The sequence below is a fragment of the Rhinolophus sinicus genome, chromosome 7, assembly GCF_057876585.1.
Source record: "Rhinolophus sinicus isolate RSI-liver-muscle chromosome 7, RSI-T2T, whole genome shotgun sequence".
Lineage (NCBI taxonomy): Eukaryota > Metazoa > Chordata > Mammalia > Chiroptera > Rhinolophidae > Rhinolophus > Rhinolophus sinicus.
This window is the reverse complement of record NC_142507.1, coordinates 4,056,566-4,074,863: the sequence shown is the minus strand read 5'-3', so window position 1 is coordinate 4,074,863 and position 18,298 is coordinate 4,056,566. Positions and strand designations below refer to the sequence as shown.

The 18,298-nt window shown below is 43.3% G+C and overlaps 1 protein-coding gene across 2 annotated transcripts in view; it reads left to right on the top strand.

Moving 5' to 3' along the window:
* Positions 1 to 16,618, top strand: part of FABP5 (fatty acid binding protein 5) — a 102,787-nt gene extending 86,169 nt beyond the window's left edge. Inside the window, exons 1-4 of one of the 2 annotated variants that reach the window (XM_019725399.3) lie at positions 12,649 to 12,807; positions 15,171 to 15,343; positions 15,725 to 15,826; positions 16,358 to 16,618. In XM_019725399.3, coding sequence (XP_019580958.1) covers positions 12,729 to 12,807; positions 15,171 to 15,343; positions 15,725 to 15,826; positions 16,358 to 16,411 — 408 coding nt within the window. In that variant the 5' untranslated portion in view covers positions 12,649 to 12,728 and the 3' untranslated portion in view covers positions 16,412 to 16,618. Of the gene's footprint in view, positions 1 to 12,648; positions 12,808 to 15,170; positions 15,344 to 15,724; positions 15,827 to 16,357 lie in introns of those variants that run through there. The other variant, XM_088799352.1, reaches the window with a different exon arrangement.
* The last annotated feature ends 1,680 nt before the right edge of the window (positions 16,619 to 18,298 follow it).

The window sequence follows — 18,298 nt, the reverse complement described above, 5'->3', positions numbered from 1 at the left end:
GCGGCAGGGAGGCTGAGGGGATAGGAACAAGTTGTCGGATTTGGCAATTTCCTGAGTGGTCCTCAGGGATTTTGGAGAGAGGCGTTTTTGTTGGGTGGATAGGGGGGAAGCTGTCCTGTCACAGGGTGAAGGAGTGAGTGGACGGGGAAATGCAATGAACAGCAAGCAGATGAGCCCTGGGTCAGATAAGAGGTACAGAATATCTACTAACCTCAGTTTAACGGAGGAAGCACCCCGCTGTGTTTTCAGGAACACCAAGATGCCTGTATTTAAAGCCCCTCAGCTGTTTGGCTGTATTGAGTGAAATCGCCTAGCTTGGACTGTTTTCCAACTACAAATATGCAGTTTCATATGACTCAACCCAGGATTCACAAATGTCACGGGTTAGGTTGACTGCTGCCTGGAAGTCAGATTTTCGGGTCGTCGGGGTCAGTTATCAAGAGACCATCTGACACAGAAGCCGCCAAGATGACTGTGGTTCACGAGACCCGTGGATGAAAGGCAATGAAAAGTGGCAAAGTATTCATTTCATTTTTTTAGTGTGTGCTAATATATGCTCTGTGTAAAGGATGCTAATGTCTACAATACAGCATTAGACATAAGCACTTTCTTTTTGCTCGATTTTCAGAAATATTCTGAAAAATAAAAATCTTTCTCTAGAACCTTCAGTTTTCAATCTAAGTATTTTTGAAAGTGAAATAGCCATAGCAGAATGAAACTGAGTGGTGATTTATGGTCGAGACATTACCGAGTGAAAGCAACTTTAGTGAACCTGATTATTTGGGGCCTTACTCCTTATTTCAATCATTTTTTCCTCAAATTTAATTTTTTGAGGCCAGTGATGAGGGGCATGTAAAATGCAATTAACAGGTGAAAAATATCTCTTGTGATTTGATATTACGTAGACGTGAAGGAGAGTGACATTAAAAAAAAATGGTTCACACTTTACCTTTCACTTTAATTATATCAATTTCAGAACCTGGAGCACAGCAGTTTCACACATGTTAATGAAATTATGTCAGTTCCAATACTGTTAGGTCAAAAAAAAAATTTTTGGAGGAAATTTCAGAGACAGGTAAGGTGGGGACAGTTATTCTTTGCCTTTCTGGTTCCTGGACCAAAATAAGCTCTTGAAGTCTTTTACCTGTAAATATCTGTGGTTCTAATAAGGGAGTTATTTGAATGGAATGCAAAGCTACTGAGACAAATGACATCATTTCCAGTATCATCTGGGCTCCTGGGAGGGAAACAACTCTCTACCTATAAGTCATTTCAGACCGATGTAGTTTTTTGACGATGTAAAAAACAACAAAGATAGAAACTAATAAAATCTTTTTTAAGAACCAAAGAATTAAACCATTTTTTTTTCCCAAAGAGAAATGTAAAGCTCTACTTGTACCCATTTTAGAGATAAGAAACTAAAGTGTAAGATATTCATGCTTAGGCTGTGTACCGCTGGTTGTGCAGCTGATGTCTGAGCTTACCTGTAACACGTCATGCACTCAATTCCTGTTCTGTATGTTCCTTTCCATGGATTATATGAATATTCAGGAACTATGCATTTTCTTCCTTGTTCCTGTTTGTATTACTAGTAAGGCTCTTTTTGCCCCGCTAGTGCTCATGACCTGCCCGCTTCTCTCCTTTACCGTTTTCCTATAGGCATTCCATGCTACAAGTTCAAGTGAAAATCACTGAAAATGTCTGAAGTCCTCAGGTGGGAGACAGTTATATTTTAGCACCGAGGAAACCGTAGGAGCGTGTGGCTTTGCTTAGATTCTGAAGAGAGTATTAGGGTCCACAGAGAATACCAGCTTCGGGCATTTTGAGACAGACCAACCCCATTATTTGCTGGGACCTAAGACTCTGCTTTTGGAAAGGTGTACCATATAGTAAAAACCTTGAGAACACAATAAAACTTCCACCTTATATTGGTTCAGCGTATTTACTTTGTTAGTTACTAGTCGCTGAATAATACGTGCCATTTATAACATACCTACATACACACGTAGTATCGTCCTCTTTTAAATGGATGTTAGGGTCCTCCTTTAAAGAGGAGGAACCAGAAAGTCGGTGACTTGCTCAGGACCATACCACTTCTGCAATGCACCACCTTAGAAGATAGCGATAATCAAACTGACAGCAGGTGCCTAAAACTTCTGACCCTTCTCTTTTAAGTAGGTCAAAACCCTTTATGAAATTTCCTTATAAACCCTACTCACCTTATTTCAGACATTCTTGTAAACTGCACCTACATTATACTTATTTAAGAGAAAAGCTGTGAGAGAGGATCATTTTCCTTAGGCAATCCTGGGTGCTAGAGACAATTCCAGACATAAGTTTGCAAAATGAAATAAATCTATGACTTCCCATTGTCTTTGAAAAGTTCAGGGAGAGTGTGGAGAAAAGAATGACATTCTTGAATTTCTTGGTAAGTAATATACACGTATCTATAATTTTTTCTTCTTACTGGTGTTAAGGGGAAACTGAACAAGTAGTTAAACTTGTAACCTGCAAAGAGAACCTTCCCTGGTTGCCTCATGTACCTTAAGTAGGTGAAGCAGAAAAGGTGATGTAATCACTGAATAAATACAGAGACGATTAATAGAGGCTTAATCCCCATGGTAGTTCCAGTACCCAAAGTTTCTTTGACCTCAAAATCCAATTTCAACATCTTGTTTTTTGTTGTTGTTTTTTTAATTACATGATTGCTCACTAATTCTAATAGAGCATCAATATTCTTAACTACCTTTCTTCAGCCCATGGAGTCATCTGCAAAATGAGGCTGTCATCACCAAGTGTCTGGTGACAATAACACAAAACAAAACAAAAAACCCCGCAACATACAAGTCAGGTCTGCGTAGTTCAATCTACTTGCTTTCAATGGCATCAGGTGACTTCACTGATTTATCAAATGCATTTGGCATGGATCCTGGCAATTTTTCCAAGCAATGGTAGAAATCCTCAGTGTGGGGGAGAAAAGACGGACAGCAAGAGTGGGAGTACGGAAGCAGAAGGAAGTGTGGGAGCATGGCAGTGCCTCTTGCACATTTTCGCAGGTGTCAATGCAAGTGTAACCGGGAGATTTATTAACGAGTGGGTTTTCTCCTTGCGCAAGCACAGGGCCGTTTCCTTCCCACCCTTGGCTTCTGTACAAGTTGGAAAACCTCCATTGGGGAAGGCGGAGACATCTCAACTACCTTCCTGCCTCCATGAGGACCTCTGGCTGCTCTAGGGCTGGGGAAGAGATGAAAAAGAAAGGCCAGGAAAAGTCATGGTTTGACCTGAAACTTATTGACGTCTGAATAACAAATTGAAATACACCTGAAATTTATTTTGCATTTAGTGAATATTTAAAGTTGACTCTATATTTATTTATTTATTTTCTCTTTTCATGAGCTGTTTCTGTGGATTCCTTGACAAACCCCACACCCCAATCTCTGAGAATTCCTCCCTTGCAGTTTCCTTGACTCAGGGAAGTCTTCCACCTCTGTGAGCAGAAGGAGTCTAGCACAGTGATAAAGGTTGCATTGTGAAACCTGCCCAGGACTCTGAGTCTGAAAACAGCCAATAGTGCATGTTTTCTTTCTCAACCATTATAGTTCACCCTTAAATTAGATGACAACTGATTGAAGGGTACCTTTAGGGGTTTTGTTTGTGTTTGCTGTTGTTTTGTCAATGCAGCTTTCTTTTTCGGTTGTTGAAGAAATGCCCTGTGAAGTTAATCTATGCATTCTTGAAATTTTGATTTACTCTGTTATTGTCAGTTTACAGATGAGAAAACAAAAGCTAAGCTTATGCAGTTTTCTGTAGGAGAGTGAGGTTTAGAACCAGGGTCCCCTGCAGCCCAGGCCCCTCTTCTTTCACCTATATCATCGTGCCTTTAGGGTGGATACTTAATACAATGATCGTTTTGCGAGTGATGCTCATGTGTTTGCTTTTTGCCTGGCCTGTCTTCAAACACTGAAGCATAGGATTATGATAGAGACAAAAACTACTCTAATTCTATTACCTTTTTCTGATAATATTTTTCAATTCAAATGAAGGCAAAGGGGACTTGAGGCCACAACAATTATCACATCTTTTTAAAAAGTTTCTCTAAGGAACATAAAAGCCCTGTTACAGTTTCAGTAGTGAGCAAATTGTGTGTGTGTGTGTGTGTGTGCGCGCGCGTTCTAAGACCCCCTGTAGATGCCTGAATCTGAGGATACTACTGCACCCTATATATGTTGCATTTTCTCCTATGCACACACCTATGATAAAGTTTAATTTACACATTAGGCACAGCAGGAGATTAACAACAGTAACTAATCATAAAATAGAACAGTATAACAATAGGCTGTAATAAAAGTTATATGAATACGGTCTGGCTCTCAAAATACCTTATTGTTCTTGTGATGATGTGCGATGATAAAATGCCTCGTTGAATCAAGAACTTGCACCTTTTCCCTTCAAGGAAGTGGCGTATCCGAATTGTAGCAGCACTGCTCTTGTGCATTAGGGTCATTATGAAGTAAAATAAGGGTGACTTGGACACACGCATTGTGATTCCGGGATAGGAGCTCTGGCTACCAAAACGGCTACTAAAGTGACTGAGAGTTGGGGAGCTGAACAAAGGGACAAGTCACCTGGGCTGGAAGGAGCAGAAAGGCAGGTGTGAGATGTCAGCACGCTGCTCAGAATGGCAAGACATTTAAAACTTATGAACTGTTTAATTTGGGAATTTTCCATTCAATATTTTCTGACCTGATTGTGAATAAGTAAAACGGTGGTGGTGGGGGGGTCGAGGGGGTCCGATTTCCTGAGGAGCAAAGATGGAGGGCAATAATTGGTGTTAATTATAGTGTTAAATTTCCCGTAGCCGCTTATAATCCAAGCACTAGTATTGCTAGGATCATCGATTATTAACTATTATTTTCACAGGCCAAATAGGAATTGATAGAAATAATTCAATTGGGGGGGGGGCTAATCCCCTTCCCTTGTTTTTTATTTTAATATTTCTCCCTGTGAAGTGCTTTCTAAAATACTTAAATAATTACGGAATATATTTGGTATGCTTGGTGAGCCCATAATTTGGGATTCTGCTATTGCTTACTCTGGAAGAACTGCATTCAGGCAACAGCTTCAGTTGGATTATGCAAGTATGCTAATTATATTGAGTGCAGCGGTGATGATTCTTCAGAATGTTTTGCAATAGCCATGTTAAAGAAGTTACAGTCGTTATTTTGTTCTCCCTGGCCTGTAGCTCACTCTAAATTGACATGTAATTGGAATTATTGTTCTTTTTCACTTTTGCTATAATTGATACACCTCTCTCTCTCTCTGTCTCTCTCTCTCTCTCTCTCTCTCTCTCTCTCTCTCTCTCTCTGTCTCTCTCCCTCTTTCTCTCTCTCTCTCTCTCTGTACGTGTGTTGGTAGATGAACTATCAGCATCAAATCCTTATAGGCCCGCAATGTGAGAATTAGTGAGTAGACATTCTGTGTTATCTGAGAAGGGTGAACTACGACCAATAGCTAGAAATTAACGCAGATTTCAGCATAATAGGCATAGTGGCTTTCTCCCAGTTAGAACTATTACAGCACGAGAAGGGCTTCTTGGTGAGGACGTGAGGCCTCTATCACCAGCAGGATTTAAGTAGAGACTGAATTGATTTGTATCGAGGGGAACTTAATGGGCTTTCGTCTACATAGCAGACATCCATAATTCCTCCAAATTCTATCATTTTAAGATTCCTCCTTCGTTCTGAATCCCAGTCACAAATCCATATTCAGATATGGAACTACGTAACCTTAAAGCATTTGCTAATAACACATCTTCTCAAGCGATAGCTAATTGGGCCAAGATCAGGTCTGACCAGGAATTACTGCCAAAATATGCAATTAAAAATGACGTGACTTGGGTGTGGCCAGCAGAAATCAAGTTTTATTTCTGAATAAGCATTCATGACCTGAACTAGTTGGGTTTCCTCAGGCACTGAGGCCTTAAGGCGTTGGATTGAGACAGCTCAGTCTTCAAAGAACTAGGTTTTGCCCTACAAAACGAAGAGGTCACTGGCTCGGTAAAGCTTAAAGCGAGAGGAAACCTTGACCTTTTACGTGAGATTTAGTGTCACTCTTCATGTTTATTGGAGATGAGAAATCAAAGTTTTGCTGAATTCTGAAGTGGTTTTTATTTTATTTGTTTCCAGTTAGGATTCATCTTCCCACTTGCTTTCAAGTGAGATATTAAGTAGTTATGATTTTCTGTTCCATAATGGAGCCGAACTTTTGTTTCTGTACATCTCAGAAATGCTTGTCAACCCAAAGGCAAATACAATACAATTGAAAGATATTCAATTTGAAAAAAAAAACCCCAAAAACTTTATTTTCCCATAGTAAGTGACAAAGTAAGTGACTTTCATACAGTAACATTCAAAGGGACCCTGGTCAATGATAGTCTTGTTGTTTCTAGAAGAAGTTGGCCCCATTCTGGAATAGCAGAAGAGGAGACAGCTGTGGGACGCACTTGAGTTTAAGGGGTTTGTTGCCAGACTGGATTGGGTCTGTGGCTTCTAGCAGGATTCATTATGATACCTTTGTCTTTCTTGACTGACCAGCGTTTCTCTTACGCTGTGTGATGTACTGATCATCTAGCAGCAGAAGCGATAGTATTTTATACCGTGCAACGCATATCATGAAATTTGTCGTGACAGAGAATGTCCCGCCCCTAGGGGCCACATAGAGTTTCTATGGAAAGACCAGGGCAACAGAATAAGCTTTGTTTCTGCGTCTTTTCTCTCAAAAGAGGATGACAGCAATGTGAGAGAGGGAACACAGCAGGTTTTTCTGGGTCTTACCAGACTAGCTGGGGTGGAGAGTTCCCGTTTTGACTTGTACACTGGCAGATTTTATGATGCAAGTTGCGTTTGTCAGCAGAGCCCACTTCCTGGACAGCCAGGTGTCAATTTATTCCCAGGTCAATGATGATGAACTAATTCTGAGACACAGGGGATGCTGGGCAGTGGTGTGGGTTGCTTCATGAGCTCTTTCTCAGTATTTTTCAGACAAGACCTTCCTGGTCTAAGGGGAGTTTACCTCATCTGGCACATTCGTTTTAAATAGGATCTACCCATTATGTACACCCACCTGGTTCCTGCCAAACAGATGACCTGTCTGATGGAACAAACAGGCATCTAGAGTGTCCAGATAACATTGAAAGCAGCAGGCCCACTTGCTTCCTGCCCACAAAAAGCAACAATCAAAAACACACAAAACCCCACACATAACTCGGTGGTATCTCCTTGGAAAATTCACTTAATGTGATAAAGATACAACTTATCTGGCATTTGCTATTACCAGAATTTATTATTTTCAAACACATTTAATACTTGGGAATTTTCAGAACGTGCTGAGCGAAAACAGAAAAAATTTTAATTAATGTTGGTTAAAGGGAAAAAAAATGCAATTCCATAGCTGGTGTAAGCTTACGTTACAAATTCCTTGAGGACAAGCCCTGTTTTACTTACTCGTAACTATTCGGTGGTCTAAACATGTAGGCTGACTTGAATGAAAGGCATCTGGTGTGTGTGCACAGTTCCGCATGTCATCATTTGTGGGTATGTAGAGCAGGCCACACGTGACGTATTTGTGTAATTCCATGTGAGTAGGGAAAGATGATATGGCCCCATAGCTCTTCTTCCCTCCTGGGAACCCGTTCAGGGTTTACATTAGATGATACCAGAGTGCCGTGGGATGATGCCACACTTGAAATCTAGGCTTTGGAGCTGCCTGATGGGTGACAAGTAAATTTCACCACATCATTCAATCTGAGAGACATGGAGTGAACGACAGCACTGCTCATAATTACACCAAGACAACAAGCGTAACTCAGACCTGTCCCAGGCAAATGGGGACCCATGACCACCATCTCTTGCACAATACAAAAAAAACAACAGTGCTCGGTTCTGCTAACTTCCCAGGGCAGAAAGACCATTAGCAACCCCACCTTCGTCCTGAGGGATTAACTATGTATTTGGAGGCTGCAAGATAGGTGATGAGATTTGACGTTTGTGGCAAAACATTTTTATTCCACCTTCTAACATAGACCCAAACCAAGGTAAGGGTTGCCCTCAATGGTAACACCCACTCAGCCTCCCCGTTCCGGTACGGAATCCCAGCATTTAGCCAACCTAGACAACAGTCTCCTTGGAAACTCAGACTGGTTTCTTGTTATGAACAAGGAGTCATGTGATTGAGAACCGATGGCTGTAAAAGGGGGAATTCAGGAATATGAGAGTCATGAGGGCATGGGGAAGAGCATGGGAGGGTAAAACAAATCTTTCACTACATGCTGTTGAATTCCTATGTTGAAGTTCAGCCATTGTAGAGGTGAGCAGGTGAACGAAAAGTGTGCTATGGCGCCTATGGTGGATGGACAGAAGGTACTGATCCTGCCTCCTGGCCCCTGTAGAGGAGGGCACAGAGTCGCCTCTAGGCTGTCTTTGCAGCTCTGTGTACACCTCAGGGATTATACAGCAGCTATCCCACCAGCAAGTCAAGAGGACCAGAGATAGGATCAGGAAAAGTGTCTTCAGTTGGACTTAGGTTCTTAAATTCTGATGACTCTTCTTTCTTTTTTTTCTTTCTTTTTAATTAAAGTTTATTGGGGTGACAATTGTTAGCAATGTTACATAGGTTTCAGGTGTACAATTCTGTAATATATCATCTATATATCACATTGTATGTTCACCACCCAGAGTCAGTTCTCCTTCCATCACCATATATTTGGTCCCCTTTACCCTCATCTCCCACCCTCCTCCCCCCTTACCTTCTGGTAACCACTAAACTATTATCTGTGTCTATGAGTTTTTGTTTCTTCATTTGTTTTTCTCGTTCCTTTGTTGTTTTCAGTTTTATATCCCACATATCCATGAAATCATATGGTTCTCTACTTTTTCTGGCTGACTGATTTCGCTTAGCATAATAATCTCAAGATCCATCCATATCGTCGCAAATGGTACTATTTCATCTTTTCGTATGGCAGAGTAGTATTCCATTGTGTATATACACCACAACTTCTTAAAATTTCATTCAGGCAAAAGGAAGCCATGGGCCTGGTCCATCAGTGTAAGTAGCTTGGAAGCAAGCAACCCTGGGGTTTTGTAGATTTGATTTGAAAAAAAAAAATCATTCATTCTTATGGATAAATATCAATAAAGAGAAATGTTCAAATGGTGTTAGAATCTGGGGAAATGAACAATAAATCATAGAATATCACATAGAAGGTGGAACTGAAAAATGGGGAAGTATAATATACAAGAAAAGAATGTGGTCTCTTCCAGTGAAAAAAAATCTTATCTGGACGTTTTTGTTTTTGCTTTTTTTTTTTTTTTTTTTTTTTTAAGGGCAAAGGTGCCACTGAGGAATTTGTGTGTTTGGGGCTGGGCCAGCCCCAGACTTTGTACATAACGGGAGTGGCAATTTGGTTGGAGGTGGGCTTGAGGAGGTGGGGTTGCTAGGGCATGTGTTCAGAGGTTGTGTTGCCTGGTAAGCACAGAGATTTTGCTAAGATTCCATGTTTATTGGGAGTGGTTTTGCAAATATCCTTCTGCTCCATTTCAGATGCTCCCTTAGGTGCTGTGTTTCTACACATGGGATGCTTTGAACACTGCCCACAGGAGCATGAAGGGGTCAGCCCAAATTACATGTTTCTGCAATCCATTGCCATGAGCCAATGGCCAATTTATACTCAATAATACAGAAATCTGGATGCTGGCAACATCTGTGTCAGTAAAGGAAGTGGATTCATCTGACACCGAGATGAACCATTATGCCCTCTGCCTTATTGTGAAACCAATCACTTTTATTATTGTAACTTTTGCAATGTCTCGTTTTCCCTCTAGTCCAGTTAATTTAGCAAGCACATATTTAGGATGGATTATTTAGGCAGCTGGAAAGTTTGAAGGCTTAGCCATCTGCAGCCATGTTGTGTAAGAATCAAACTGCTTTAAGGAAAAGGACAAAATGCATAAAACAACTCTATTTCTATGAGTGCTGTAATGGAAATCATCTTATTACCCAGAACAAAACAAGCTTCCGTTGATGGATGGCGGCTATAGCACCTTCCTTGCAATGCCTGGGTACATTGAAGGATTTAGAAATTAATATTCAGGGTGTGCCTTCAGCGTGTACCTGACCTTGCTCTTATCTGGAGATTTTGCGACTACAGACAACTGTCTAGATGCAGATCTGTGCTCTAGCTACTTATGACGATTTTGTTTTGGAAATGAGTGGGATTTTCTTATGGAAGATCTGGTTTCAAGTGGGGATGCAAAGTGTGTTGAGAGCAGGACAAGCCAGCAAGAGTCAGGGTCAAAAACCTGCTTATAACATTTAAGGGAGAGATAGGTTTTAATAAACATATTATCCACCCTCCCCACCCTGTGTAAAGCCGTCTATCACTCTTTCTGGTGAGCAGACAGAAAAATACCTACTTAAGGCAAATTAGAAAAAAGTGCAAAAGTTGAGTAAGATAATTTTTGGAGTGAGTTTGTCCAATTTCCTGTCTTTTCTATATATATATTTTACGGGAATATAATCAGAAAATATTTGTCACAGAATTGAAAGTCATCTGGATGTAGCAAAACCCTATGCAGATTTTGCATGCTTTATAGCCTTACTCTCAAAGCAAGGTCCTCAGACCAGAAGCGCTGGCAGACCTGAGAGTTTGGTAGAAATGCACCTTGCTCTGGACCAACTGAGTCAGAACCTGCATTTCAACAAGATCCCCTGGTGATTTGCACACTAAAATCTGAGAAGTACCGCTTTATAGTGATCGCTTTGCTTCCCCTCCCCCCCACCACACTTTTCTTTTTTTTTGGAGAAAAGACTTAATTGTTAGAACATGGGCAGCTTGGGGGTCTCTGCAACGATTTCTTATTTAATGGAGTGATCACTCTCTAGCAGCTGCATGCTTGCAGTTCTTAGGAAATGATTATATCCTATAATCAACTTTGTGGAAGACACATTGGTCTACACTAATTTGGGAAGCTGTCTTTAAGCAAAATTTCACAGTACGCACCCAAGCTATATTTGCGACTGGGGCGTGTGAGGTTGACAAGCGCCTAACATTTGTAAGAAAACCTAAGGGAAATGTTCGTTTTACCAGTAGGTGGCGATAGAGTGATTTTGACTATTTTTTAAATACTATATACTAACTATACTATACTATACTATACTATACTATACTATACTATACTATACTATACTATACTAACTATACTATACTATATGCTATATACTAGCTGTACACTGCAGGAATACTTCCTAAGTTGAAAGGGACCTGAAAAAATAATTTAGTGTAATTCTTACTGACTTAATTTCACTGATGAGAAAACTGAGGTTCAGAGATATTAAGTAAAATTGCTTCTGTCTTACAAACGAACGCCTGCTAGGACTATGGGAGGAAGAGTTGCTAGAGTGGCTCAGGGGCTGCAGCCTGTGCTCTTAGCTTCGCCAGCAAGCAGTGCAGTGAGCTGCAGGCCCCCAGGTGTGGTCCTATGCCACCAGGTCTGGAGTGGAAAGGGCCTGGGCAGGAATTCTGGTCCTGCCACTCTGCAAACTTTCCCTGCCTTATTCCCCCTTTCAAAAAGTTGGGATAACACTCTTTATAGCAAAACTTCGGTGGAGTTTAGAGTGAGTGGATACGAAGTGCCCGGGGAGCACAGAATCGAGCACAGCAGCCCCGGTAGATGAATGGACCTTATCTCCATCAAGAAGGCTGGCCCATCTGCGTGGCAACTTCCTCACCTTGTCCCCACTCACTCCCACAGGGGCCCAGGAGCACAAAGCAAGATCCTGTGACGAGTACACTTGGAGAAGTATAGTGTTCTACACACAGACGTAGGGAATTATTATGATTAATGGCGAAGGGGAAATGTGCGGGAGTCTGAAGACTCCGGGATTGAGAAGAAACTGTGACACGCTCCCTCGGCGGGGAATGTAAACGAATAAAACATTCTTGAAAGAGAACATTTAATAGCAGTGGCAGTCACTTAGGCTGAAGCTTCCTACGGAGTTTTAGTTTGGAAACCGAACTGCCTGGGACACCTCCACCCACCCTGCACCTCTGATAAAATCGTCTAACTCCACTCAGGTATCTACCCACCCTGAGGTCCTACGGTAATTGGGCCGGGGGTGGCCTGAGTGAGGGTGGAAAGAACAGGTTCTCTCAGGAAGGAGAGTGGGTTGTGAGCTTGCTCAGTGACTATGAGCAGAGATGAGTAAGGCAAATACGTTTATCAATCCATCAGACAACCACACTGCTGATCAATCCATTCGTGCCTCCCGAGCCCAGCGAGGGCTCATTGATTCCTTGGGATATTTTAAACGGAAAAGGGGCGACGGCTTGGCAGTGAAACGTGGGGCCCAGGAGAGGCGGGCCGGGACCCCCGGTGCACCCCGGCTTCCCGGGTGTGCAGGGGTCGGCGTCCGGGGCGCGTGGGGCGCGCCGGGCGGGTCCCCGCTTGCAGACGGTGCGGGAGGAGCCCTCCAGTGCGGGGGCAGGTCCACACCTCCCGCCTGCGAGCAAGCGGGGGGCGTGGCGGGGGCCGGGCGAGGCGCGCCTCCCATTGGCCGCCTGGCACCGCCCCGCCCCACGCCGCGGCATAAAGCAGCCGCGGTCACAATGCCTCCAGCGAAGCTCTCCACGCCGCACTCTGCTCCTCTCGACCCGCACGCCGCCCGCGCCCACCATGGCCTCCATTCAGCAGCTGGTAGGAAGATGGCGCTTAGTGGAGAGCAAAGGCTTTGAGGAGTACATGAAGGAATTAGGTGAGGCACCCAGCCCCCCAGCCCCGCGGCGCCCGCCTCGTGGTGTGTGTGTGTGTGTGTCTGTTCCCGGGTCCCCTTGGGCGATCTGGGCTCCGGGCGCGCGTGCTCGGCCGCCCCCTCCACCCCCCAACCCCCCCACCACGCGGCCCTGGTTCGGGTGCTGCGATGCACCACGCGGCGGAGCAGCCTGCAAAGCGAGGCGTGCGCGCCTCCGCCCGCCGGCCGCAGGAGTCCCGGGATGACTCGTCGCGTGGTGCACCCAGCTCCCTGCCACCTTAACTTCCCCTATTCTGTCCCACCACTCATCCTTTCTCTTTCTGCCATCATCCTGTCTGCCCCCCTTGCCCCATCGTGGCTGCACCCACTCCCCATTTCCCACCCTCCCGCATCTTTTGTTTCTTGATGGCGCGAGGGTCCTCCCTCTTCTCCCCGGGACGCGGTGTGGCTACAGCTTCAGCATCTTCCTGCTCTTGGCCCCGGAGCCCCTACCTTAGGCCCTGTGCCCGCCCTCCCCGGTGAGCCGGGTCCTGTGTGTGGGGCAGTTTCCAGAAGCCTCGGGCTTCCTCGCCCCCAACCCCTCAGCGGCGTGGCGCCGGCAGCGCTGACCTTGTACTGGCGTTGCCAGGCCAGGGCCCGCAGTGGGAGGCTGGCGAATGTGCCTGGGGCTGGCCGTGCGCTGCGGCCCCGGCATGCATCTTGAGGATGAGGGATGAAGAGGCGGTGTGTGGGCTTTGTTGGAAAACCTAGGTCAGAATCGGCCCGGCCCTCCTGCAGAGGCTTTCTCACTGCATGCGGGATGGGCATGGTCCTGCAGATGGCGCTTGACTTAAAGCCTTCCCGGCAAAGGAGGATGCGTCCCTGTGAGAAGTTTCAAGTTCTCTCTCAAAACAGTGCTTCATTTTCTTTACTCGTCCTTTTCTAAGCCAGTGACAACGATTGCATGCTGGTTGAGACATTGGGAGATTACCAAACAAAAATGGACCATTGTCACAGGCCACTAGGACGTAGGATGGAGTAGCATAGGCCCTAAGAGAACTGTGGGACCAGGAGGGGGCTTTGGAAGCCACCATCCCACGACGGTTACCATGGCTGCTCCCCGGTGCAGAACCCACTACAAAGACCCTCTGTTGAAACCCCGTCCCTGCGGCACTTAAGAAACACTCCTTCACCAGCCTTTCTGCAGGACAGTGACTGGTTCAGGCTGGTTCTGTGGAGACTCCAGTGTATTTAGGATTCTGAGTAAATCGGGAAGGCAGCGTTTTTCTTTTTTTCACTGTAAACCTAGCTTAAGATAACGCTGAGAAAAGCCATTTACTGTACTCGTATCCAAGAAATACACCATTTGTGTGTTCACCTGTGAGGACCAATAGAGAAAGCTGTTTGCCCGTTGAAAGCGAGTATTCATCGCATGGCTTGTTTCCAAGCTTCTAGAGCCATGTGGGTTGCCAGGCTCAATTCACTAGAAAGCAATCAAAGTGTGGGGAGAGCAGCCCTCCATTTGTCCAGAGTGAGGATAAATAATGACTCAACTAACAGCGTAAGGCAGAAGAGAAGGCTCAAAGGGACATTTCAATCCTGGCTGAGTATTCAGCATCAAGCCAGTTTTTCTGCTAAGGTTGTAGTCTCCTTATCTGTGAAACAGGGCTTTGGCCTCCTAGAGCTAAGTTTCCTTCTAAATGGAACACCCAGGGGGAGTACACAGATTATAAAGTAGATATGCTATCAACATAGTAGCTGAGTTACACAGCTATGAAATGTTTTCTGATTTTGAGTAGAAGATCTTTTTCCATTTATTACCATCATGTTTGTGCTACTTGACCTCTGAAAACCTTGTGGTATTTGAATATCTCAGGATTTGTTTCTATTTGTGTGGTGTATGAATCAAATATTTATCAAGGGCCTTTCCTGTGCCAGGCTGTGTGCTGGAGTCGTGTAATACAATGGTCGGCAGAAGTGAGTGAATGGGTTTTAGAAGTCTGCATTTGCTTCCCTCATTTTCTGAAGGCCACAAAGCATCAGTGGCCAAGAGCTGAGCTTTAGAGCCAAACTGCCTGCACTGTTGGTTCCCAACCTCGTTCCTCCCCAGCTGAATGAGCTTGGGTACGTCCTTTAGTGCCTCACTTTGTCATTTGTGAAATGGAGACAGTGCTATCCCCCATCACATAGCTGTTGTAAGACTTCCGTGAATTCACATATATCAAGTGCAGGCACGCGGCGAGCCCTGGGTATGTGTTTACCATAGTTCTTCATCAGTGAGTAACTGGAAATATGCATAGCGGAGTAATTACAGTTGAATTACTTCTTTCCTTCTGCAAACTATAACTCTGGTCTGCCTGTTACTTAACATAATTCACATTCTTCAGGAGTAGGGATGGCTCTGCGAAAAATGGGGGCCATGGCCAAACCCGACTGTGTCATCACTACTGACGGCAAACACCTCACCATAAAAACTGAGAGCACGTTGAAAACAACACAGTTTTCATGCAACCTGGGAGAGAAGTTTGAAGAAACTACAGCCGATGGCAGAAAAACTCAGGTCAGGCATAACTTACCTAATCACAGAAGCTTCTAGAATGGTAGACTGTATTGATAACCATTTTTACTGCGTACAGGCAAGAATTTAATGAAAATGTCTTAAGTTATTTTATGAATTGAGTTTAGACAAATTAGTGAAAGGACCAGTTCATAACTTAGTCTATTTTGGAAAAAATGGTTTAAGGAACACGAGAGAGGCTGGGTGTCTCTTATGTGTGTCTAGATTGAAAAGCATCAACTGTATTATGGGTAAAGTTCCCATGGGGTAATGAAGTAGACTCAGAAAGGAAAAGATGAAAAAATGTCGATTAAGGAGGTAGTGAGTCATGGAAACTCGTGTAGCGTGCTTTGGAAGATTAAGAAATGTGCTTTATTTTTGCAGACTGTGTGCAATTTTGTCAACGGCGCATTGGTGCAACATCAGGAATGGGACGGCAAGGAAAGCACAATAACAAGAAGAGTGGAAAATGGGAAACTAATGGTGGTAGGTGCCAAACTGCTTATGTCTTCTTGGCTTCTTACACACATTCACTGTTCACCTAACTGCTGTAATCACTGATTGTGAACAGGACGGCCAGGTTTGGGAAGAGAGAGTTAAATACTAGACCACTAATAACTAAGAAAGCCCTTCATGGGGATAGAGCAAGGATGGAGCTGGAGCTGGGTTTAGGCCATGATCTGCTGTGACATTCCCGTAGCATCTTGAGCAAGCCACCAAACTGCCCTCGGAGGCATACATTTTTCCATTTCTTTAAAATGAGGACGAATATTCGCCAAGACCAAATGAATAATTTAGATACTGCACATCAATACTGTAGTGTTCAGGAAAGTATGTACACATCTTAAGGAAAATGACAGGTTCTAGTTTTTCCAACCCAAGAGTCCTAACATGTGTTTTCTCCACTTGTGACATAGATAACAAGGTTCGGTAGGATTCTGATCGTAGCATTTAACTACCACCATTGCCCTGGGATGCAACACTAACCTACATCTTTAATATCATTGTTTCTCTTAGGAATGCGTCATGAACAATGTCAACTGTACTCGGGTTTATGAAAAAGTAGAGTAAAAATTCCATCATCCTTCTGGACAGGAATTAGCTGGTCGAGTAAACAGGCTCAGTTCAATGAGCAAATCTCTCCGTGCTTTTTTTTTTTTTTTTTCCCCATCTCTGTATTCAGTTGTCTTTGTCATAAACATTTTGCATGCAACTATTTCCAAGTGTTGGTTTAATTAAGATCGTCCCTTTGGTTAGTGAATAAATGTGTTTATGCTATTGCAGCGTTGTATGCTTTTTTTTTTAAAACTATAGGAAATTAGTGATGAGTTTTAATAATCAAGAATTGCATACATTCTGGGGCAGTCTTGAAGGTAGTATATTGAGATCATGTTTTAGTAATTTATATATGGAGCTACTTCTGTGCAGATCGATCAATCATTTAAGCTTGCCCTGTGTTATTTGAACTTTGTATCAACTCAAGAGTCTTAAATTTCTGGCAGAGACAGTTATGAAAAAATAGCCACTTGAACTTTATAATTTAAATATTAGAATAAAGGTTAAGTTACCATCTTGACTAATGATCATATTTTCATAGTGCACTTTTAACTATTATTCAGGAGTTCTACAACCAAAAATTCATTTAATGAGCTTTCTGAGGACCTACCATGGGCAGGCAGTGTTCTAGAGGTGAAGGTACATCTGAACACAAGGACAAATCATTGCCCTCACTCCCAGCTGTGGAAGAACCCAATGTGCTTATCAACAAAAGCCTTCAAAGTACTGCAGCTCTAAAGTACTTTTGTGTTATGCAAAGTATTATGAGAATTCTAGTGGACCCGTGTTCTATTTCTCAAACCCAAATACTAATAATACCTGCAATTCACATTTGGAGAAATACAGTTTATAGACACTGGGCTCACGCTTTGTGTGCGTGGTCCCCACAGCAATACTAAGGGGAGCTAGTGCCCTTATCTCTGTGGTGCAGATAAGCAAACAGGTTTTTGACTAGGTAACATGTCCTAGGATGTTGGAAGTAATAGAGGTGGATCAAGAACCTACATCTGGTGAAGTTCACTCTGTGACTTAGAGATTGTCTTAGCACAATCTTCCTACGACACTGCCGCTTCTCAGCTTGTGTAAAGATCCTGGGTCTAACTTCTTGATGTGATAACAGAGACTTCTCTGAAACCACTGTCCATGCACTGAAATGTTAGTGGCGAAGGATCTGAATTACCCAGAGCCAGCAGGGAGAGTATCTACTCACTGACCCTTTAACCCTGTGCTATCCTATGTGTAGCCATGAGCCACACGTGGCTGTGGACCCCATCAAAGGGGCCCCTCTGAACTGAAATGTGCTGTAAGTGAAATAACACATTAGATTTCAAAGACTTGATACCAAAAAACAAAAACAAAAAAAGGAAATGCCTCCTTTTTGTTTTTTGTATTGATTATATGTTAAAATAACCTTTTTGGATGTAACTGGTCACCTAAATATATGTTTAAAAGATTTAGTTTACCTGTTTCTTGCCTTTTTTTCATGTGGCAAGGGAAAATTTAAAAATTACCTGTGCTGGCATTTTTACAGCTTCATTTTATGGTGCTCGGCAGACACTGCATTTTTTTTTTTTTTTTCTTCCACAAATCGAAGGTTTGTGGCCACTTTGTGTTGGCACCACTTTTCCAATAGCATTTGGTGATTTAGTTCCTGTGTCACATTTTAGTAACTCAATATTTCAAACTCTCATTATTATATTTGTTGTGGTGATCTGGGATCAGTCCTCTTGGACATCACTGTTTTGATTTGGGGTGCCACAAACCACACCCGTAGAAGACATTGAACTTAATCCATAAAAGTGTGTTCTGACTGCTCCACCCACCGGCCGTTCCCCCCTCTCCCTCTCCTTGGGCCTCCCTATTCCCTGAGACAATATTAAATTTAGGCCAATTAAGATCCCG